Source organism: Coffea eugenioides, chromosome 6 (genome assembly GCF_003713205.1).
Source record: "Coffea eugenioides isolate CCC68of chromosome 6, Ceug_1.0, whole genome shotgun sequence".
Lineage (NCBI taxonomy): Eukaryota > Viridiplantae > Streptophyta > Magnoliopsida > Gentianales > Rubiaceae > Coffea > Coffea eugenioides.
In genome coordinates this window covers 25233556-25258838 of record NC_040040.1, presented here as the reverse complement: position 1 = coordinate 25258838, position 25283 = coordinate 25233556, and the positions used below count along the sequence as shown (strand labels likewise).

The window sequence follows — 25283 nt, the reverse complement described above, 5'->3', positions numbered from 1 at the left end:
AAACAAATAAAAACAAAGAAAATTTCAAAAGAAATATGTAGAGTGCTAAATGTGACGACCCCACCTCCCCCTAAGGCGAACCAGAGGGTTTAGCGGGTCGCTTGCCCAACTCGCACCAGAACTCGAAGTCAAAAGCAAATAAAAGCTAAAAGTACCAAAAGAGTACTATTCACATTATATACATCGGCAAAAAAGTTCTATTTACATCCCCAAAAGTAACTACCCATACCATTACATCCTTATGATTATAACCAAAACCAAAGAGTAGACCCTAAGAAGGGTTCTTACATGGAGCACTATAATAGGGAAAAACATATTAACTATTCGGTTATTACAAACAAAACCCAACTATACTAGTGATGGTGCCAAAATTTCCCACGTCGGCCCCTGCTAAGGAAAACAAAAGAAAAGGGGGTAAACTATAAGCTTAGTCACTAACCAGGGGTAAAAATGTAATTTTTACATGTCAACATTTGCACAGTGAGAGCAAAGCAAAAGCAGAAAAGTAACACCACATGGTAAGGATACGGGTGGCTCTCAAGCCAACTCATTTGTCGAGCTTGATCACTAATTGACCCTTGAGATCCTGAGCCACACAGCTCGCTTCTCTTAAAGGATCTCACATAGAGAGACTATGAGCCTCAGCTCAAGTCATGAGCAATAAATGCTCTAAAATATTATCAAGCAATAAATGCTCTAAAATCGTAGTTCAAGCAATAAATGCTCCCAAATTGCGTCACAAGCAATAAATGCTCCGTAAATGTTTCACAAGCAATAAATGCTCCGTAAATGTTTCACAAGCAATAAATGCTCCATAACAAATCACAAAATCATATTTCACAGGTATCAATAGCAACTAATAGGGTTTAGATCGAATGCGATAAAGTACACTCTCGCCTAAGTGCCCATTTTTCATAGTAAACTCATATTAGTATTGAGTTACACAGAAACCCTGATTACTCACCTAAAGAGCAAGTATAACAAGAGAAAGTACGGAAATGAATTCAAGTCGTCAGCTAGTGGGCCCCACCGGCTCCGTCTAGCCCGTCACCGCCTTTCAAATAAACTTTGTGGATGATCAAACCACCCCAATCAAGTTCCAAAGTTGTTGTTCTAGGCTCCAAGCTCAAGATTAATGGTGAAACTTGAAAAATTGTGGAAGAAATCTTCCCCCTCTCTTGCTCTCTCACTCTCTCGGCCTTCCCTCTCTCTCTTTCTTTAGTTTTTGATTTGGTTTATGTCTTGTGTTCTTTTGGATGTTCTAGAATTAATACTTAGTCAAGACCATTAGTAGATATTTTCCACCAACCATTCACATAAAAGATGATTATTCACTTCCTAGTCCTTGCAACTTCCTTTTTGTTTTCTCACACTCTTGCCCACAAATGTTTGGAACTCTTGCACTTAACTCCATAGGATACAACTTATTCTAATCCAAAATACTTTGTCACACTTAATCATTTCACTAATCACCTTATTATCTTAATCACCCATCCTTAATTATTCCTTATTCCACATAAAAGCAACTAAACCAAAATCTTTTTACATTAGCTAGATTAAGGGTTTTATACCCAACTTAAGGTTGTTCAATTAGCAAAACACTAGGGAATTTACTAGTGTAAGACTTTTTAGCTTTCTAATCCTACTTAACCTTTATAAAAGAAATCGAATCCGGTATCTACTCATACGAAAACATACATTAGCATGCATAATATTTACTACCACATAAACTTATGATTAATACGTAAACTAGGGTTTTGTGTAAAAATATCAAAGGTGTAAATCCATTAGGGTTTTAATAAAATTCCAAATTAAGGTTTTTCGATTCTAAAAAGCAAAATCACATGTAAAGAATTACCATCATCCTTAAAATCAAATTTTATAGCAAAATTTAGCACTAATATTCCTTATTCAAAATTAAGGACGAATCGGGATCTCACACTAAAAATACAACCAAGACCAAAAGAAGAGTAGGATTCAAAAGCAATAGTTTTACTCCAATATACTAAAATTTAAATCAAAGAAGTTGATAAGATCACAAACAATACAAATTCCAGAACGCCAGCTAGATATCATTTATTTGTATGTAACCTAGCACAAATCCGAACCAATCTATATATGGTTCAATGAAAATATGTAATACAATTAAGTGCTTATCTGAGGTCAAAATATGTTTATGCCTTAACTAAGCATTTGGACAAATCAAATCATACCTCTACATGTAAGCGTGCATAAGGCTTAGAAGTGACATTTCATCTAATTAAATAAGGAATAGGAAGCGAATGCTCTTTCGGCAGATGAATTGAAGAAGAAGGATCACATTATCTCCTTCTGTCATTGGTGCTATCATATATAAAGGGAAAGACTACTTTTACGTGGAAAGGTGATCTTAATTATAAATTTCAAAAGATAAGAAAAATTGGATTACATAGGCTAATGTTCTTTGTCATGTAACACTATTCACTGATCCGCTCATATAGATAAAAGCATGCGCATTGAGAATTAAACCTCTATACTCCATCCCTACCCCCAAAAAAATGATAGAGATAAAATTTAAAGTAAGGAAAAGAAGAGAGAGTTGATTTTGCAAGCATATGAAAACTGTGTACCTTAACATCCACAGGAACAACTCCATTTATGGAGCATAGACAAGTATGACTCAATTCAGCGTTTTGTTCCTTAGGGTTTGATTGTATCATACCTCCATGGTTCGATTGTAGGTCTATCATTGGATGAATTGCATTACTGAGATTGATACTAGAAAAAGGACGACCGGTACGGCTAGGCCGTGAACAGCCAAAGGATCAAAACAGGTGCTTATTCCCCCTTATCTCTGAGTAGGTAAAAAAGATGATCTCTCTATCCTGTGAAAATACTCACTCACAAATAATTAAATAAATGCAAGTTCTCAACCATAACTATAGTGAAGTACAGAGACAAAATTTGAAGGGTAATTTAAATATTGTATTAGGATATGTCTACCTTTAAATCCAGAGGAATATTGGCATCATTCTCTTCCACTTTGACTTTCTTAAGTAATGGTGCATCCAATTTTCCGGGACACAAATTCTTCAACTCCGGGCAACGCATTATTTCCAATTGGGTCAGTGAAGGAAATTTGAAGTCACAACCCTCGTGGTGACCACCACTGAAGCTTTGAAGATTTTGGAGGTTTACAAAGCTTAAGGAGCTTAGTTTTGGGAACAAAAACTCCTTGTTGGTTCTTCCCAATGAAATTTCTCTTTTTTCCCCACCATCATGATCTTCTTGACTGGTCTCTTCATTTTCCCCCGCTATAACTGCATACATTGCCGGGCAAAGACCAACTTTCAATTCTTCAAGACTTACAAGCATATCAGCCACGCAAGGTGGATAAAACAAACATGGTAAACTGCACCCCTCTACTTGTAATATTCTCAAGTTTTGGAATACTCGAATCCCTTTTGGATAATTCCTCCAAATGTGGGCTAATCTTGTTAACCCTCTCAATTCCAGTGACTTTAGATTGGGAAGAATTTCAAGCTCCTTTTTTGATGGAATGGGAACTTTTAGACCCTCAAGGTCGAAAAGTAATTCCATCGAAGGACAATCACCCATAGAAAAGCTCTGCAGATTCTCTAACAATGCCACACCATCAGCTTTCGCAATGCATCTGATAACATAGCACCTTGAAAGCACCAAAGATCTTAAGTTCTCAAGAGACCCTCTAAGCATTTCACCTCCTACAAATTGTTCTGGGCGATAACCAGGACTTGTAAGGTCTAGCATTTCCAACCGAGGGAGTGAGACCTGAAAATTAAAACGTAAATTGATTACAAATGCAACTGGAGTGTGGCATTTGCAAGCTTGTTTAATTTCTCTTCAATCTAACTTCGTCTTAAAGTTTGAAATGCATGTCTAGAAATTGCAAATATCGATCAAATGTATTCACGATATTAATTGTTACATAATAGAACAGTTCTAGTACATCCAGGGACGGAAACTAGCCTTGCCAATGACATCAAGTAGGAAACGTAACTCTACCAATGGCATTAGTCCTTGCTATCAAAATAATATTGTCGTCAACAATTTATTCATTAATTTATCATTCGGTCTCTACGGGTGCTAAAAAATTCTACACAAAACAACATTTTTTTTTATACTGATCATATATTGAAGGAGTAGATCAATATGACTACTAAAAAAATTTTCTATATATGTTTAATTAACACTTTTGGAGCAAAATGCTTGAGTCATGAGTTTTTGGCAATCACCTAAATTCATGGTCAACTATTTCTTTGACATGAAGTATATCATATAGAAATACAGAGAGAGAGAGAGAGACCTGGTTGAGAAAAGCTCTGGAATATGTATCGCCTTCGCAGCCAAAGCCCTCTAAGCCCGTATATTTAAGTGTTACTACTTTGAGTTGGGGTAACTCAAGCACTTGATCCTTCATATTTTCTTCCCTCATAACAATGCTTTCCAAATTTTCACAACTATATACGACTATCTTTTGGAGTTTCACTAGACATTTCAACACTGATTGTGAGAAGAGAGTTGTGATTCGCTGACAGTTAGATACCTCAATACCTCTGAGATTGCAAAGTGACGGAGGTTCAATTGGCCCCTTCCACAAGTACTCAATAAAATTCATTCTCAGGAGTTTCATCTCTTGAAGTTGGCTGAAGCAACGAGGTGGAAGATTTCCATAACATATTTCTTCCAATTTGCCAGATGTTAATTCCATGAACACCAGATTTTCAAAAACATGTCGAGGAGCTAGGTTGGTGGTGGAATCAATAAGGCATTCCCATGAACCCGACTTCAATCTGAGCCTTTTCAAATTGACAAATCCACTTTCATCTAAGTCATTCACAAAATTCCCCGAGCGAAACAAGAACCCAAGGTCCAAAATGAGATTCTCAGTTCTCCTGATTATGCTAGTAACTGCAGGACACAATGCTAGTTCGGAATCTTTCTCGTCAGGCAAATAAAGTTTGAAATTCCTCCGAAATTGATAGTCTCCACCGTTTTTTGTCTGAGTTTGTTTGCAACTAATGTTAAATCTTGACAACCTCTCAACAGGGAATTCGCGTAATAATAGAAGCAGGTCGTCAATGCCATGTAAATTAATTTGGAGACATTCAAGGCAAGCCAGTGATGTGATCTCTTTAATGCATCCTCTTTCTTCTTCTGCATTTCTCCCTAGCCGCAATGGACGATGAAATCCCATATACAATTCTTCTAGCTTTTTCAAGCTTGACAAGATACCAAGAGACAACGGGTGGCGGCTACTTTCAACCCTCAAATCCAACACCTTTAAATTACTCAGCTGAGCAATTTCGGTTGGAAACTGATTATCCCGAAGTCTGGACTCAAAGAAGCTCAAAATCTCCAATTGCGTCATGTATCCAATCATCGACGACGTTCCAATCCCTAACTCACAATAATCCAGGCACAATGTCCGAAGGCTCATCAACATTTGGCCAGGATCTGATGGTGAAAATTCAATTTGTAATTTGTTAAACTCCATGACCCTGAGATCTTCCATCCCTGCAAAAGAATCTGGTGATAGGCTGATCATTTTGCCTGACTGGAAGACCAAACGCAGCAGCCTAAGCTTTGGACATTCCTCTCCCAATGGAAATGGTCCATTAGAATTGCCCTTCCATGTCAGCGAAACAGCTGTATAACGACCAAATGAATCAGGTTGCGGGTGCCCTTCTTTTCCTCCAACATTCCTTACCAAAAATACATGCTCGCCTTCTGATGCAATTTTCAAGCAAACATCTCGCACGACATCATGCAATTTTACATGGTCTTCTTTTCCACCATCGGTTAGCAACAAATAGCAACTTTTAAGGTCACTGATACTCTGGTCTACTCTGTATCTCATATCTCCCAAAGTCTCTCTATCTTGGAACATTTTCAACCCTTTCCCATACCTAACCAAACATTCGACTGGAATGCTATAATCCTCTGGAAACAAGCTGCAAAACAGTAGTAGTGACTTGGCTTCAACACTTTTCAAATGATCATAGCTCCATTCGATTCTGGAAAACACCAAATCTTGAACTCTTTCTAGGTCTCTCATTGTGTACTTCTTTAGCTGTCCAAGGGCGAGTTTCCAGGATTCTGGTGTTGTATAATTAGTCCTAAATGCCCTGGCAACAACAACGATTGCTAGAGGTAATCCTTTGCATTCTTCTGCAACTTGTTTTGCAACGTCACTCAAAGCTGAATCATCGGAAATTCCCGCAACCTCTTTAAAAAGATGCCATGCTTCTTCCTTAGGCAAGGCATTCACCTCAAAAATTTCTGCTTCCATGTTCCTACACACATGAGAGAACCGAGATGTCAATACAACTGTTAAGCTCTTGCACTTACCTGATCTAATGGGAATTCCTAGACTCCTAAGATCCACTTCTTCCCAAATGTCATCCAGCATAACAAGATTTCTCTTGTCACTATTGATTAGTCTAGTATAAATCTGTTCAGCTCTTGCACGACCACTGTGCTCAGATTTTAATTTCATCCTTAACTGCTCAGCAAGTTGATTTTGGATATTTCTCATGTCTGGATTTTGAGAAATAGTTGCAAAGGCTACGCCATCAAACAGTTTCTCAGACTTAACCTGGTCGGCAATTTGCTCCAACAAAAAAGTCTTGCCTACGCCGGCCATACCACAAATTGCGAGTAGACTTCTTTTATCCTGCTTTAGAGCTTCAATCACTTCCCTTTTCATTGACATCCTTGTAATTAGACTTTCCTCAAAGGATGGGGTTGATTCACTAAAAGGCATTTTCCCCAGTGGAGGAAGGTATCCAACTTCATCAAACCGCCTCTCTCTGAGATGTTTTTCAGCATCATTTCCTCTTTTGGCAGCATGGCGGCCTATCAAATAACGTGACTTCAAATTCGGGAGCCTAACAATTTTAAAGCAATTCACCTTAACATTCTCCATACCCTCAAAAATAGTATCTGCCTCTTTCTCTAGACCATCAGCCTGCCTTAGCCAATCAGTAACAATTGGTTTAATTTCTTCACCATTGTTTCTTGCTGCATCTACCGATCGTTGCACCTCAGTTTTCGTTAGCTCGAGTTTTTTGATGCCATTCCTCAGGGTTTCAACGTTGCTTCTATAGCAAAATAAATACTGAAATTGACGCATAATTGGATCAATAAACTTCTCCGTGATTTTCCCCACAATCGAAACGCCAATATCTTGCATGGCCATTATTCCAATATTTCTGTTCCAATGTCTATAACCATGTTATTACGGAAATTAGAAAAATTCGGTTTTATAACAGATAAGAAAATATTTTATGAATATGCAAATGAGGTGATGATGTCCCCAAAGCCTAATTCAGTTGATGTGGCCAGATGATCATGAATTTCCTAGTTTGACTATCAAAGCGTATCTTTGTTTCTCTCTCTCTCTCTTTCTCTCATGTAAGCTGTAGAGCCTTCCTTAACCAAAATAATAATAATGGTGATGATGATGATAAATCCTTAAGAGTAAAGATTATGATGACTATGAACAGAAGGAGACAAAGTTTAATTAATGGTCGTTGGACTAAGTTTAATTAAATGTTCGGTGAAACGTAAAGGATGCTAGTAATGTTTCAGTTGTTCTCATATATTAGTTTAGATTTATCCAATATTAATTTAGAAAATACTCTTTTTGGAGGAAAAATTATGAATAGTTAGTTTTGACTTCAGCGACCACTATAAGTCAGAGCAGGCAAATTACCCATCAACACATTTCTCATATTGGCAACATTATTTAAACTCGTGATTTTTTTGAAGAATTTAGAAAATACATTATATAAAGTAATTAAGGTGCAAAGATATGTGTATGTTTTCACCTGTTTGATGAAAATCTAAAATCTCATATGTCCAACAATCAATAAAATAGTGTAAAGGCTATTTGATAAAAATAATGTGCATATATCTATTGTCTTAGATAAATTTTATCTCAAGCCACTAAAAGTCTCCAAATATTCAATTAGGTTTCTGCGTGTTTAATAGCAAGATTAATTGAATATTTTTAAGTCTTATGCGTGAAGCAAGTCAAGAAATTAGGAGTTGTAGGATAGAAGAAAACCCTTTATCTGTCATGGAGCAATCACTAAAAATGTCATTATAGGAAAAATGCAAGTAAAACTATTATAGCAGTAGAATTTAGCATTTCTAATGGGAGATTAGACACTATATGTAAAACTATTATAGGACCAGAATTTAGAATTTCTAATGGGAGATTAGACACTACATCAAGAAAGAATTAATAATGATTTATTTGGTCTAATCAACATCTATGCATTGTTCGGATGATGCTTTCGACTAATAATTTATAAAACTATGACTAAGCTCTGCACTAATGTATATCACAGATCTTCTATGTGTATCCAAATCTATAAACTACTAGTAGAAAGCTTGTTGGTCTAAATCTTACTACGCACTTTCAAACAAAAAAGAATCCCTTCCATTTTTGTAGAACTTTAATTTCTTAGAAAGAGTTAAATTGTTTACTATGGTATTAGCTGGATTGAATGCATTGAAATGTTTTGAATAGCTAATAAGCTATGAAAATTCTATTTATGATGACATTAAGAAAAAAAGAAAAAAGAAGCTCACACCATCAAAGTCCATGTGGATTCCTCATGTATAACTATGTTAGATTTTTAGATGCAATTCTTGTTTAAATGATCCTACCTACAACTAATCTTCTGTTCAATGGCATTTAGTTGAAACTTCACTTTTTTCCAACACATTATGATCAAAAAAATTATTTAGTAAGATGTAATATTTAAATGATCACAAGATACTCTTTTTTTTACTCCCTTGTACATTTATTTATTTTTTTTTGAATTTTCACTTGATTGCCATACAAAAACTAGATGATATACAATAGGGGCAAATAAAAAGGCTCAAGATGTTCGAACATCGTGTCAGTACCTATTACTAATGGATTATTTTGGGATTAATTAATCTTTGCCCCCTTGAACTTTGGCCCTTGTTACAATTTGTCCCCCCTAAACTCCAAATATATACTCTTTACCCCTTCTTTTCGACGGGTTAAGATGAAATTATATTTTTTGTGACCAAAACATCCCTGACTAATTCTTAAACACACATAATAATTGTAACATAATAAATACCAATTTCTTTAATATTTGCTAAATGCATTTAAACAAAATTACACTATGCATTTGATTTTTTAATGCTAAAATGAATTATATAATTCACAAAAAAAAGTTTAAGCAACTCAATGTGTTTATTTCAATGCCATAGCAACACTTCTTTTAAATAAAATAAAATTAATTAGTGCATTTGGAATGAAAAATATTGCTTATATTTTTTATCGTAGAACTTTTTAATGTGTTTTATATGAGATAAAAACGTGATTAAAAATAAAAATGTATTGAAAAATATATTTAGAGAATTTTTACTTTTTTAAATGTAGGATGCAAAGAAAATATAAAAGCAAGGTATGAATGTAGTATAAAATTATCAAATAGCATCCTATTGACTCGTGAAAATCTTGTGAAAACTGCAAAGTAAATGAAAATTATCAAAACTAATCCGTTTAAAATTTAAAGAAAGAAAGATAAGCGACAGAAAACTTGTGCAAGCTTTAGAAATTTTTAAACTTCTTTTTATCCACAATTCAAATTTCCAAATCTTTGGTATTATACCATCTTTTTTAAAAAATTTTTTAAATCATATGATTTTGTTTTTTTTCTAATAAAATATTTCATATTCCGATTAAAAGTATTGCATTATTTTAGAACTATTATGTAAGGGCATTAATGTCATTTTGTTAAAAATTTGGGCAAATTCCACTTTACCCTCCTGTGATTTAGCGTTTTTTTACATAACCCCCCTATGGTTTCAAAACTTATACATAACCCCCTTATGATTTGGATTAAAATGTCAAAGTGACGGGAATGATCATTTTTAACGGAATCACCTAAAATGTCAAAAATACCCTCATGTAAAGTTGAAAATTATTTATTAACCAAGGGGGGTTATGTGTATATTTTAAAAATCATAAGGGGGTTATATGGTAAAATATTAAACTATAAGGGGGTTATATGGTAAAATATAAAAATCATACGGGTTAATGTGTCATGTATTTATAAGGGTAATTTCGATATTTTTAGAAGTTCTGTTACGAATGACTATTTCCGTCACTTTGACACTGTAATCAAAACCATGAGGGAGTTATGTAAAACTTTTGAAACCATAAGGGGGTTATGTAAAAAAATGCTAAACCACAAGGGGGTAAAATGTAATTTAACCTAAAAATTTGGATGGAGAATTCATCATTAACATTTGACTTAGTCAATGAAGGGAGTAAAGTATATATATATATATATATTTAAAGTTTAGGGGGGCAAAGTGTTAAAAGGGTCAAGGTCAAAAGGGCAAACTGTAATTAACCCATGATTTTGCTATATTTCACAGCTTCACTACGAGATATAAATTGTTATAGAAGTTAAAAAAAATGCTTCCAAATCAAAAGCTTACATTACATCATTGGAAAATTAAAAAATTCCATAGGTGTGGCTAGCCACAACTAAAAAGTAACCTCATGAATCTTCTTTTTCTCTTTTTGAAAACTACCTTATTCTTAAGGGGGCAAAAAGAAAATGTACTTTATTCCTCTTCATTTTTGCGTGACCCTAATTGATTTTTTTCCCCTTTTTTTTTTAGTTTCTTATTAGGGAAACCTGACTAGCTTAGCTTAGAAGGAAATTTCTTCACAAAGAGTTCAAGTCGACAGTAACTGTCAAACTTATAGATTTGCTATTAGTAACACACAAAATATGGCGAAGAATGCGGGGTTTCAGAATCTTTAACAGCCAAATCCATTTTTTATTTGTTAATTGATCAAAAGAACATTTGAATAACTTTCATCAACCTAATTTGGGGTTCGAGAAACGTTAACTACCTAATCCATTACTTTTATGATCAACTGATAAAAAAAAAAGATTAACTTTTTATACATTAACAATGTATATACCATCATTATTGAATGCATAACAACTCATCTGAATTTAAATTTGAAATCTAAATTTTACTTATGTATCATACATCTAACCGGGATAGTTCATACACTATCAATGTATATAAAATTTACCCTAAAAAATCCAAAAAGAGTTGAATCACTTATATGTGTTGTACCAATACTCTAACAATGTTGCACTGCAAGTGGATGCTTAATTTCATAAAGTAATTAGTGAGTTTTGTTAAGTAAATGATTAACTTGGTTAGGGGAGGGTAGAGTTGGGTTAGATGGTAAGGTAGAAGTAATTTTAAGTAGGAGTTCTGAATTCAAGATCTCCCACTTATTTAAAAAAAAAAAGAGCTTGGTTATAAAATAGTAAGATTAGGTTTATTGTAATAATATTTTATTGCAGTAAACTTACTATCTCTATAACTAAAGTTATTACTTTTTTCTCTTTGTTTTTTTTCCACTTTTTGTATTTATTTATTTATTTAACCAAAGTCGTTACTTACTTAAAAGACTTGCCATTCAATTGTGAGAAACCACCAAAGTACTTTCTTGCTCTTCTACTCCTGCTTAAGCAATGCATTTTTATCATGGCAAATTAAGTAAAACTATGCTTATAATCTGGTGTTTTGCATGTCCATACAAACATATCTTTACAGATCAACCGAGAAAGAGATTGGGAAACATAAACACATAGAAAGAGATTGGGAAACATAAACACATACCTTTTTTAGTTTGCTTGATTTAAAACCAGAGTGATAATCCCACAGAGAATTGTTGAGAGATAGAATAATAAATGTACTAATGAGGTCTTGGTATGGTTATAGATAGAGTGATGGACAACAAATTGTTGGTGAGAATTTTGAGAAACTACAATGAAAACTAAGGCAAATATAGGGTAGAGAAGATATATACTTTTCTTATGTAGCTGCAAATGGGAATCCCATTTTGGTTAGTAGTTATCACACTTTATTCTTTGCTCCTTGGATTGGTAACCATCAGTTTTACTCTTTTCCCAATCACTGTTCTAGAGGAAATGAAGTTACACAGCTTATATTATAGAGACAAGTCAAGAATCAAAAACCTCAAAAAGAAAATCCTCAAAACAATCAATAGGAGCAAAGTATGCTTTAGGCAAATGTGTTAGATCTCATCCAAGAAAGGAATATTGAAGTTCCAAATGGCAAAAGCCAGGTTAACATGTGAAACGCAAGATCTTCCAAAAATAGTTTTAATGTATAGTTTGTTCGATAGAATTGGAAATTTCCAATTGAATAGAACAAAGCTTTTAGAGTAGATTATTTATCCTATTCATTAATGTCCATCACATACTATGCTAAACGGTAAGAACAACGCTGAGAAGTTGGCAATTTGGATTAGCAAGAAATTTTGAGAAAAAAATGACTGCTAACCCGTCCACAATTTGTTTTGGCTAATCGCGTAAAAAGTATTTGTAGTATGAACCCATAGAATTAAAACAGAAAATACTTACAAAATCACCGTCTACAAACTTCCCACTCGAGTGTAGTTGGTGTAAGTTGGAAAGGTTCAAGTTCTATTCAATTGTGTAAATTGATAGAATTTAGTGTAAATTGGTATAATTTTGATATAAACGTGAATTATAACTAAATTGGTGTAAATTTTATAATTACATTAAAATATATTAATTTACATCAAAATTGTGCTAATTTACACAACTGGATTTTGGGATCAGCAGAATAGCACCACCAACCACATCCCACCATATAAAATGAATCCTCCGTTCAACCGATAAAAGAGAACTTACCTTACTTATTCTAGAAAATGTAACTGATATTATTACGTCAGATGATAATGTTATTTTGGTCACAACAACTTGACCCCATGGCGGGTCCTCCTGTGGGCAAGGTTTTGCCAATTAGAACATCACAACCAACATAAATACCAACCTAATACGAGTTCTATTATCGCAGAGTTCATTTTTAGAGTGGCCATTTTTTATTGTTCTCCTAAATGACATGGGATAAACACACAAAAATAAGAAGATAGAATGCACCTTATCATTAAAACTTTGATCTTATTCATGCTCACTCTCGCGTTGTGAATTTAAACTTTCCAGACAAGAATACACAAGCTTCACATTTTTCCATATATTCTTAAAGAATGGAAAACCTTCATAAAATATTTGTTGTTGTGTCTTATCTTTTTATTTTTTATTTTTTGGTTATTGTGTCTTATCAGTGTCAACATTTGATATCAAAATTTGTTCTATATCTGATTTGTTAGCACATAAATTATTCTTGTAGTAGCCCTTGATGCAAGGCCACTTAACATCTGCCAATTAGACACGTGGAATCATTCTTAACTATACAGTGATGATAGCATATTCTATCCGTATGCAATGCTTTAAACATCATAATTAGTTCTTAATATCTTTAGTACTTTACTTGATAAGAAAATGACAAAGTTTTGATGTGTGAAAAGAAAAATGAAAAAGCTGAGAACTTAGGAATAGAACATCAGTGCCATAAATTCAAGAGCTTTTGTGGTTAGGCCGTTTGCTTGGCCTTTTTAGGATAGAAATATTGAACTTAATCACTTCACAAGAAAATGACAAAATTTCAGTATGCAAAAAGGAAAGAAAAGTTGAGAACTTAAGAATGTAGATTCACTTACATAAATTTAATAGATTTGAGTTTCAGTTTAGGCTATTTCCTTGGCCTTTTTTCGCCAATAGTGCATGTTGTGAAATTTTAGTGTTGAGAAGAGAAAAGAGTAGTATAGGACTTGTTTTCGATTGATTTGCTTTTATATTCTGATTATATATTTTTTAATAATAAAAAATTAAAACATGTAATCATCGAAATAGTAACTTTTGCTAATTCTGATTATTCTCTATAATCAGTTTTTATAATCAAAGTTTGTAAAATCAAAAGCAACCAAGAATAAGACATTGTTGGAGAAAGAAATGGTTGTGATATGCGCAAGGTTGACGAATTATTGTGATAATATCTTGCGGGCTTACTCCTTGAAAGTCTTAACATATCCACACCCTCAAAAATAGTTTTTGAGCCTTTCTTTAGATCATCAACCTGCTTTAGCCAATTAGTAACAATTGGTTTAATTTCTTCAGCATTGTTTTTTGCTGCATCTACCGATCAGTAACATATTGTTTCTTGCTTTAATCTTATACATTTTCTGTAAAAATCTGATGATGACGACAAAATTTTGAGAAAGATCGAGAAAGACAGAGACTTGGAATAGAGGTGACCACGGCTTAGGTTTGAATTGAAATCAGACCGATATTTTGTTGAACTGGATTCAAAACTGAATTTTAGAAATCAAAATCAAAATCATAACCTTGACTAAAGGTTTAGGTTCACGTTTACCAAAAACTTGAATTGAAACCAAAACCGATTGTTTAGGACCAATTCAAATTATTTGAAAAAATACTTGCAACCTAAATCTATTTGGCCAATTTAGAGCCAATATCAATAGTAAGCACCCGATACCAACAGCCCCAATTCTAATCCAGCAATCTATTGTCCCGTCCCATTAATAAATCTAGACTTCATAACTAATTTAAACACAAGACCATCTGATCTAATCAATAATGAGATTTTTTTCATAAAATTTGCATCATTTTTCTTTGTCTATGCACATGATAATACAATAAATTTCTTACTTTTTTCTATATTCATTTTCATATTTGTATATAGTCAATTTTATAACAACAAGTGTTTGAGTGTAACTAAAAGAACTAAAACCGTAATAGAAAGAAACTAAAATTGGAATCCGAATAAAATGGAACTAAAACCAGATCGGAACTAGAGGTTCAAGAACTATAACTATAATTATGCCTATAAAGGCCAATTCAAATTCCACATTTTAGAAGAATCGAAATCTGCGATTCTGAAACTATAGCCATGTCTAACTTGAGGCTACTGCTGAGTTCAGTCGCAGAAATAGAGAAAGTAGGAAGAGAGAAAAAAGAGAATAACTTCAAGGAAACTAGAGAGCTCTATTTTTTATTTTTCCCCTCATATATTTCACATTTTGCAAGGGAAACTATTTTTTATGAAAGAGGGAGTGACAACAAGTTAGTTGTCACAGCCAAAAGTTTATGTTGTGACAACATTTTAGAAATTTTACTTGTCACCTACGTAAGTATTGACAAAAAATTTATTTCATTAATGACAATAATAAAGTTGTCATAAAAAATTAATAATTTGGGACAATATGGATTATTGTCATTAAATGACTTTGTTTATGACAATATTAGGTGTTGCTGTTAGATGTTATCACTAATTTTCATGCTTCTAGTAGTGGCCTTATAGAAATGTAACGTAACAATCTTTCTAAGACTTAGGAAGTAGTACATGACATTAAGGAAGTGCAGCTTTCAATTATAGTTGCCTTTCGCTTGTTAATTTTCACAATTACATCCTCGTAAACTTAGCAACTGAATAACCACCATATGATAAAGAAATGCTCTTTCAAATAATAAGACCTAATTCTTGTACTCCATTCATCATGTTATGTATTTATCCGTCTTATTATTTTTCCAACTAATCATAATTGGTAATTGTAATATTAATGATGAGTCAATTGTGAAATAAAGGAAAAATATGTATGGTAAAATTTTTTAGAATTAATAGAGCTTGATTTTTGTTTTGAATAACAAAATAACTATTCATGATGAGCCAATTGATTGTTTTTGGAACATTGTTAGTGCTATTAATGAACTACGATTGTAGCTTTTTAGACGTTGCTCAAAACAAAAAAAATAAAAAGAAAAAAAGCCCTTTTAGCTACAACTAAGGTTATGAATAACCTTTTGTAAAATGGCATTTAGATTGTGGTGCATCATTTTTTTCACAACATTATTATTAAAGTAAGAAATTTAGTAAGATGAAATAATTTTATGTGTAGAAGATATTCATCCTTTTAATATCATTTTCTTCTGCATTTAAATCTTTTTTTAACAGTTTCACCAATTTGACATTGACATATATAACCAGATTAATCAATTATAAAGAGCTCCAAGATAACATATGATAGTAATTAAGAAACAAAAAAGAAAAAACAAGATATTAAGTGTGAGACCCCGAAATTTTACTTTTCTTTCTAACCTTTATGTGAACTCACTTACGTTTGATTCTTAGTTGCTTTAACGGTTGAATTTGAGTCAAGGGAGTGAATTTTGTTAAGAAAAGTTTCATAATCTCAAGTTGTTAGAAAATCTAGAATTTTCGCAGGAGGTTTTGCGCAGTTTTGGGAAATTAGCTATAACTTTGTAAAGGAAAGTCGGAATTGAGTTCCGTTTGTTGCGTTTGAAACTAGACTCAGAGGGTTTCCTACGGTGTAAAATTTAGAGTTTGATTCAATACCCATAAATTCTAGAAAATTGGCAAAGTTGACTGAAAATTCTGCCCTGCACAAGTAAATATAGGAATGTTGTAGTAGTTTATGGCTCAATTTGGACCAACTTATGAACTAAATCTCTTTGAGGTGTCTTCTAAAGATTCTTAGTATTTGAAGTCTAGTTTTTAACAAGATAAGTTATATAAATTTTTGATATTTATAACTCAAGTTATAATTTTTCTAAAGGAAGGGCATAAGTTAGGATTTTTGTACATACTAGGGTTTTGGTGTGTGTTTTTGTGTGCATTTTGATAGTGTGATTGTGAGGACTTTGATAGGGTGATAATTGTTAGTAATTTTACTGTTAATTTTTCCCTTTGTCCTTACTAAATATTGTTTTAAATTGTTAATATATACTTATATTTGATATTTGGACCTATCTACAGGAAATGGAATTAAAAAGTGCTAAAAAGGGGGACTTGTTGGAGAAAATTGCTCCACATGTGGGAGACCTCAAAAAGGTTTACAAATCCAGGCCCACCTGGAACCGCAGATGGATTGCATCTCCTTTTGCTGAGTAGGAGTGTTTTGAGCCTAAAAAAGTCCTACGGGCAATGGGAAACAGGAAGAGAGGAAACATTGAGCAGAGCCTCACTTTTGGTACTTTTACTCTCAATTCGGAGGGACCCACGGACTAGAGGTTTCCTGCATTGGTGATTGGACTTTAAAAGAAACAAACGTACAGAGTGCTTGTTCCTTATTCGTGGGGACCACGGGACAAGTAGTAGTTTTGTTTTAGAATACGAGAACTTCGTTTTTGCGGTTTTTGTCGAATTCCTTCGTATTTATTTAGCTTCTCCTTTTTTTTTTCCGTCTCTTGGGTAGAGAGGACGGAAACATAGTTTGTTTTTGGATAATAACTTCTGTAATTCCGCATGGGGTTTCCTCCATGTAAATGAACTAAGTTTCTCATCTAGTCGAAGGCCAATTTGAAGGCGCGGTTCCAAATATCTGTGAGATTGAATTAATTTTATTTATTTCTTTTATTCATTGGTATTTGTACGTTTCCTGATTTAATTGCTTATACTTATTATGTTATTTGAATGTCAAGGGCCTGATATTCAAATTAATTTAATAATCTAATGCCAAATTAATTGATTGAATCCGTAATTGTTCAATTGATTAATACCAGTGGCGACTAGTGTGATTGGTTTCATGTTAGGGAAACGTATGATCTAATTTAAAGAAACCCTCGTAGCGTGTTTGTTGGTTAGGGTTGGATTTTTCTAACTATTAATGCAATCGAGTAATTAAATCCTATGGTCGTACCTAGGGTTATTTCTTGGTTAGAGAAATAGTTAATGGTCGTACCTTAACTATCGAGAAATTAAGGAAAGACTGGTTATTCGTAGCGTGTATGACAACTATAACCAATCTAGTAATGAGTAATTGAATTATCTTTGCATCGATGATCAGTTGAATGGACCGTGTCTGAAAAGTTGCACCTTTGGCTAGAGTCGTATTGGTTATTGATTAATTCTTGTTTATTTTTATTAGTTATTTCATTAGTTAGTTAATTAGTCATTTAATATTCTCCAAAAATCCCCCATGTGCTGAATTCTAGAAGAAACGACTTATCCCCAGTCCTTGTGGATTCGACCATGCTCACCACTATATACAAAATTTGTATTTTTCTTGAATAGGTAATTATTATTGCACAGGCTCGACACCCTGTCAGACTTGTAAAATCCCTCATAATTTCTTAAAAATTCTCTTTTATTTGGAATCTATTATTTTACAATAACTTTACTACTCATTCACTTCCTCAATAGTTACAATTAATCATAGAACCAAGGGTTTTCCCTTTACTTTTATCGTTAAGGTAAACTAGGGTTTTTACGTTTTTTGGTAGTGTGATTAATCGGTGTGGAGTGTGTACTTAATTTGGTGATTAAGAGTGAGTTTTGGACAAGAGAAAATGTGTGATTAGAGTGATAATAATAAATTAGTGAATCATAAGTTAAAATCCTAGTACCCGGGATTTAAGGAAAATCGGTTTGAACCGACGGGTACCGTTCGCTACCGATTGAGTGCACCAGTTGAGCATTACTTTATTACCTTAATCTTCTTGTTTTAGTTGAGCTAATTAGCTCTTAATTAACTCTTAAGTCAGCCACCATTATTGACTAAGGAAAAGAGAGATATTTTGGTGGAAATATTTGTGATTAAGCCATTTGTCAAAAATCCAACCAAAGTCTTGACCAAGACATTTTCCTTTCTTCTTATCTTTCTTCTTGGCTCATTTTTCTTCATTTTCCTTCATCTTGGTCGTGACTTATGAGAGGAAAAAAAAAAGAGTGAAGACCACTTCATTTCAATCTTGATTCCAAGCTTAGTTGAGTGAAAAATCAAGAATCTAAACCGATTAATCCTTTCTTTGAGCACTTGGAAATCTTGGTGTGCTAAAAGTTTATAAGGAAAGGTGGTGGATATCTCTTGCAAGTATCTTAGTGAGGTATTATGGCTGTCCATCCTATTTCTATCCCTTAAACTTGCTTAAGTTTGTATAACAACTTAAATTCTTGGCTAATGCTAGTTATCTAAGTAGTTTTGATGATTTTTGGTGGATTTTGAGTTAGGGTTTGGATGGATCGGTTGTATTCCTTGTTTTTTAAAGAGCATATGATGTCTATAATCTTGTATAGGAAGTTGAAGTAGTGGATCAAGTTAGAAATGTGAAATTTATATCTTGAATGCATCAAATTCAAGATTTAAGGATTTCAAATACTCTGTTTTGACCAGTTCTATTCGTGTATGATGGAGGCCGAATTGGACTTAGGTAAAAATATAAAGTTATATACAATGATGTTCTATAGCTGTCTGTAAAATTTCAGCTCAATCTGAGCACCGTATCACTTGAAATGATAAAAATACCCTTAACTGCCATAGGTATAATTTTGTGGACAGTTTTGACATTTCATCATTCTGGCTGCATTTTTTCATCTTGATCCGTATCAAATCAGACTTTGGCCAAAACACAAAACTTTTAGCCCGATGTTTCAGCTTTCCAAAGCATCTGAAAACACCTCAAACGGAATTGTGTAGCCTGAGTTATTGTCATTTGAATTCAGTACTGACAACCATACTGACAAGGACCTTCTGGTTCTGTAATCTGCACTTTTGACCTAGATCAATTCTAAACTGGACTGAGTGGTCTTCATGAAAGTTGTAACTCTTCATCTTAGTTTTGAAATGGTATAAAGTGTACACCAATTTGATAAATGTAGCTCCAGTCGTGACCAAAATACTATAAGAGTGTACTTTATCGCACTTGCCCTAATGTGATATATACTTGTTTATTGTTACAATTGACTTGATATACTTGTACATAACTTGTAAGTGCTGAGTGGCAGCATGTACCACACTCAATGTGAGTGGTAGGTGCCTCTCATTCTCGTCTCCGTACTTTTATCTTCATTCAGTAGATTGGAGTGTTATCTCATCGACTTTTTGGGGACCCAAACCCCATTGGCTAGTTAATCGAGTCGAACCAGCAAGGGTTTGGTCAATTAGATTATGAACCATGGGTATCTAGTGTTGTCGAGTGGAGTGTTATCTCCTCGACTAATCGGTATACTCGAGTATTACTACCAGTATTTATCTTGGAGTTTGGACCCGGTAACGGATTTGATTGGTGGATGGAAATTGGAGTAAAGTGGTGCTCTACTGGATTGGTTACTTACTTGAAAGTTGACGGAGTGTTAACTATTACTTGATCAATCTCTGGTATTGCAATAAGAATTTGGCTCCGAAAAGCCATCCATATCCTTATACTTTGGAATGATTAGTTCTTATCGTGTAATTGTTTCGTTTTAAAAGAAAAACTTTACACTCGTTCATTTTTTAGATTTGCTATTTGAAGTGTTATTGCTCACTTTTATGAACTTTTAATGCTCATTATTTTTCTACGTGATACCTGCACTTTTAAATAATGGTCAACTTGCTATTTGAAAACTCACTGGAATTTTAGCTCATTCCACTCCATTTATTTTCCTTACAGGAGGTACGAGTGAGGCGTGAGGCGTGTACATATTAGCGTAGTCTAATTGTTATGAAATTTGAAATTGTACTCGCGCTAGCACCCGACAAAGGTTCTTTGTACTTGAATTGTAAACACTTGGAAGTATCTTGGCGTGTAGAAGATTTGTATCTGGATTTGAGCATCAATGTATATATTAAGTTGAAATGGAAGTGCTATTTATTTTCTATGGGTGTACGTTATTTTTCTTGACCTATGAGTGAGTGAGTCCTGGCGAGAGATGGGCAGGCGATCCGCCAAACCCTGGGGAACGCCCTAGGGGGAGGTGGGGCCATTACAAGTGGTATCAGAGCTGCTTCGCGTGATCTCTATGCGGAGTGAGTTTGGGCCAAGTGGTAATATGGTCCCGATTATGTGAATAAGTGTAAAGGACTAAGTGCTCTTCTTGGACGTAAGTTATGTATCATGCCTGTTGTAAGTGGAAATCCCTTATCATGGATAAATATGTACGTCAGGTAGGAATCTCTAGTAGGGGTAATTTACTCTTGGGACCGGCCGGGTCGAGATGTGAATTATCTTATTATGGATTCTTATATTTGAATACCAAATAGTGGAGAGTACTAGAATAAGGGTCTGTATCTTGATTACACTTGAGGTAAGTTTGTGGTAGCACTATAAGTGAGAAAAAACCACTTGAAAGTTGGAGAAAAATCGTGTAGCATCAAGTTTTGTGTGAGCAAAGGTTAGAATTTCGAGAACAAAATTCTTTTCAGGGGGAGAGAGTGTGAGACCCCGAAATTTTAGTTTTCTTTCTAACCTTTATGTGAACTCATTTACGTTTAATTCTTGGTTATTTTAATGGGTGAATTTGAGTCAAGGAAGTGAATTTTGTTAAGAAAAGTTTCATAATCTCAAGTTGTTAGAAAATCTAGAATTTTCGCAGGAGGCTCTGCGCAGTTTTGGGAAATTGGCTATAACTTCTTATAGGAAAGTCGAAATTTAGTTCCATTTGTTGCGTTTGAAACTAGAATCAGAAGGCTTCCTACGGTGTAAAATTTAGAGTTTGATTCAATGCCCATAAATTCTAGAAAATTGGCAAAGTTGATTGAAAATTCTGCCCTGCACAAGTAAACATTGAAATGTTGTAGTTGTTTATGGCTTAATGTGGACCAATTTATGAACTAAATCTCTTTGAGGTGTCATCTAAAGATTTTTAGTATTTGAAGTCTAGTTTTTAACAAGTCAAGTTATATAAATTTTTTATATTTATAACTCAAGTTATAATTTTTCTAAAGGAAGGACATAAGTTAGGGTTTTTGTGCATACTAGGGTTTTAGTGTGTGTTTTTGTGTGCATTTTGGTAGTGTGATGCTGAGGACTTGTAAAATCTCTCATAATTTCTTAAAAATTCCCTTTTATTTGGAATCCAATATTTTACAATAACTTTACTACTCATTCACTTCCTTAATAGTTACAATTAATCATAGAACCAAGGGTTTTCCCTTTACTTTTATCGTTAACGTAAACTAAGGTTTTTACGTCTTTTGGTAGTGTGATTAATCGGTGTGGGGTGTGTACTTAATTTGGTGATTAAGAGTGAGCTTTGGATAAGAGAAAGTGTGTGATTAGAGTGATAATAATAAATTAGTGAATCATAAGTTAAAACCCTAGTACGCGGGATTTAAGGAAAATCGATTTGAACCGACGGGTACCGTTCGCTACTGATTGAGTGCACCAGTTGAGCACTACTTTGTTACCTTAATCTCCTTGTTTTAGTTGAGCTAATTAGCTCTTAATTAACTCTTAAGTCAGCCACCATTATTGACTAAGGAAAAGAGAGATATTTTGGTGGAAATATTTGTGATTAAGCCATTTGTCAAAAATCCAACCAAGGTCTTGACCAAGACGTTTTCCTTTCTTCTTGGCTCATTTTTCTTCATTTTCCTTCATCTTGGTCGTGACTTATGAGAGGAAAACGAAAAGAGTGAAGACCACTTCATTTCAATCTTGATTCCTAGCTTAGTTGAGTGAAAAATCAAGAATCTAAACCGATTAATCCTTTCTTTGAGCACTTGGGAATCTTGGTGTGCTAAAAGTTTATAAGGAAAGGTGGTGGATATCTCTTGCAAGTATCTTAGTGAGGCATTATGGCTGTCCATCCTATTTCTATCCCTTAAACTTGCTTAAGTTTGTATAACAACTTAAATTCTTGGCTAATACTAGTTATCTACGTAGTTTTGATGATTTTTGGTGGATTTTGAGTTAAGGTTTGGATGGTTCAGTTGTATTCCTTGTTGTTTAGAGAGAATATGATGTCTATAATCTTGTATAGAAAGTTGAAGTAGTGGTTCAAGCTAGAAATGTGAAGTTTATACCTTGAATGCATTAAATTCCAGATTTAAGGATTTCAAAAGCTCTGTTCTGACCAGTTCTATTCGTGTATGATGGAAGCCGAATTGGACTTAGGTTAAAACATAAAAGTTGCATACAATGATGTTCTATAGCTACCTGTAAAATTTTAGCTCAATCTGAGTACTGTATCACTTGAAATGACAAAAATACTCTTGACTGCCATAGGTATATTTTTGTGAACAGTTTTGACATTACATCATTTTGGCTGCATTTTTTCACCTTGATCCTTATCAAATCAGTCTTTGGCCAAAACACAAAACTTTTAGCCCTATGTTTCAGCTTTCCAAAGCATCTGAAAACACCTCAACAGAATTGTGTAGCCTGAGTTATTGTCATTTGAATTCAGTACTGACAACCATACTGACAAGGACCTTCTGGTTCTGTAATCTGTACTTTTGATCTAGATCAATTCTGAACTGGACTGAGTGGTCTTCATGAAAGTTGTAACTCTTCGTCTTAATTTCGAAATGGTATAAAGTGTACACTAATTTGATAAACGTAGCTCCAGTTGTGACCAAAATACTATAAGATGTCAAATCTGCTGGTTAGCCTTTTGTCTTCAAAACTGATTTCCGGTTGTATTATTAGACTTGTGTTGTAATTGGATGATTTTGGAGCATAATTAAAGGGCTATGTGGGTAACATTGCTTGTGTGTGTTTTGGGGCTTGAAAAAAATTATGAAACCATAAATGGCTGGAAAATAGGTAAACACAAAGGGCGTGCTGCCCAAATTTTCACTCGAGAGTTAGGCATATGTACCTGCGACTTGAGCGATGATTTGAGGTCAAGTTGGACTTGGATCGCCTATGGTATTCGAATTTTCTTTAGTCTGGGTATATAAGCTAAAATTTTGCCGGAACTCGTACCCTTGAAAAGTGAAAGTAGCAACCCTTTCAAAATACGATTTTCCCGGTCTTTGATACCAAGTGTAATTTCTAAAGTCGAAACCACTTCTTGACCATTACTAAACGAGGGAGCATGAATTTTTCGGATTTTGATAAGTATCTTGCATACTACTTAAACGAGTTGCATTTACTTTATTTTCTTGAAGCGAAACCCCTATGTTTTGAACTCTAGAGAGTTTTACATTCGTAAATGATATTTTATCGCAGATTTGGACTCCAACCAAGGAGTTGGACCTGAACGTGACTTTTGAGAGGCACTAGACCTTTGGTGAGTGCTTCCAAATACCTGGCTGAACTGGACATTTGTTTTCAATACTTGACCCATGTGATTTAATGATATGAAATTTTTGGATCGGTCAAGAGTGTACTTTATCGCACTTGCCCTAATATAATATATACTTGTTTATTGTTACAATTGACTTGATATACTTGTACTTAACTTGTAAGTGCTGAGCAGCAGCATGTACCAAACTCAATGTAAGTGGTAGGTGCCTCTCATTCCCGTCCCCGTACTTTTATCTTCATTCAGTCGATTGGAGTGTTATCTCATCGACTTTTTGGAGACCCAAACCCCATTGGCTAGTTAATCGAGTCGAGCCGGCAAGAGTTTGGTCAATTAGATAACGAACCATGGGTATCTAGTGTTGTCAAGTGGAGTATTATCTCCTCGACTAATCGGTATACTCGAGTATTACCACCAGTATTTATCTTGGAGTTTGGACCCGGTAACGGATTTGATTGGTGGATGGAAATTGGAGTTAAGTGGTGCTCTACTGGATTGGTTACTTACTTGAAAGTTGACGGAGTGTTAACTATTACTTGATCAAGCTCTGGTGTTGCAATAAGAATTTGGTTTCTGAAAGCCATCCATATCCTTATACTTTGGAATGATTAGTTCTTATCGTGTTATTGTTTCATTTTAAAAGAAAAACTTTACACTCGCTCATTTTTGAGATTTGCTACTTGAAGTGTTATTGCTCACTTTTATGAACTTTTAATGCTCATTATTTTGCAACGTGATACCTGCACTTTTAAATAATGGTCAACTTGCTATTTGAAAACTCACTGGAATTTTAGCTCATTCCACGCCATTTATTTTTCTTACAGGAGGTACGAGCGAGGCGTGAGGCGTGTACTTATTAGCGTAGTCTAATTGTTTTGAATTTTGAAATTGTACTCGCGCTAGCACCCGACAAGGGTTCTTTGTACTTGAATTGTAAACACTTGAAAGTATCTTGGCGTGTAGAACATTTGTATCTGGATTTGAGCATCAATGTATATATTAACTTGAAGTGGATGTACTATTTATTTTCTATGGATGTACGTTATTTTTCTTGAACTATGAGTGAGTGAGTCCTGGCGAGAGATGGGCAGGCGATCCGCCAAACCCTGGGGAATGCCCTAGGGGGAGGTGGGGCTATTACAAGTGGTATCAGAGCGGTTTCGCGTGATCTCTACGCGGAGTGAGCTTTGGCCAAGTGGTAATATGGTTCCGATTATGTGAATAAGTGTAAAGGACTAAGTGCTCTTTTTGGATGTAAGCTAGGAATCATGCCTGTTATAAGTGAAAATCCCTTATCA

At 34.2% G+C, this 25283-nt stretch overlaps 1 protein-coding gene across 1 annotated transcript; it reads right to left on the bottom strand.

Annotated features, from left to right (window-relative positions):
* Positions 1-2967: 2967 nt before the first annotated feature.
* LOC113773939 (disease resistance protein At4g27190-like) lies at positions 2968-7219 on the bottom strand. Its single transcript, XM_027318531.1, has 2 exons — positions 4565-7219; positions 2968-3789 (listed from the first exon to the last, which is right to left on the bottom strand). Exons 1-2 carry the CDS (start codon positions 7217-7219, stop codon positions 2968-2970), a joined length of 3477 nt encoding a protein of 1158 aa, XP_027174332.1.
* Positions 7220-25283: the final 18064 nt, after the last annotated feature.

Excerpts from the sequence above, each read along its gene's own strand:
- LOC113773939 (XM_027318531.1), bottom strand. The coding sequence starts at position 7,219 with ATGGCCATGCAAGATATTGGCGTTTCGATTGTGGGGAAAATCACGGAG. Across the intron at positions 3,790-4,564 it reads GCAATCTCAGAGGTATTGAG|GTCTCACTCCCTCGGTTGGA; the intron begins GTATCTAACTGT and ends TTTAATTTTCAG.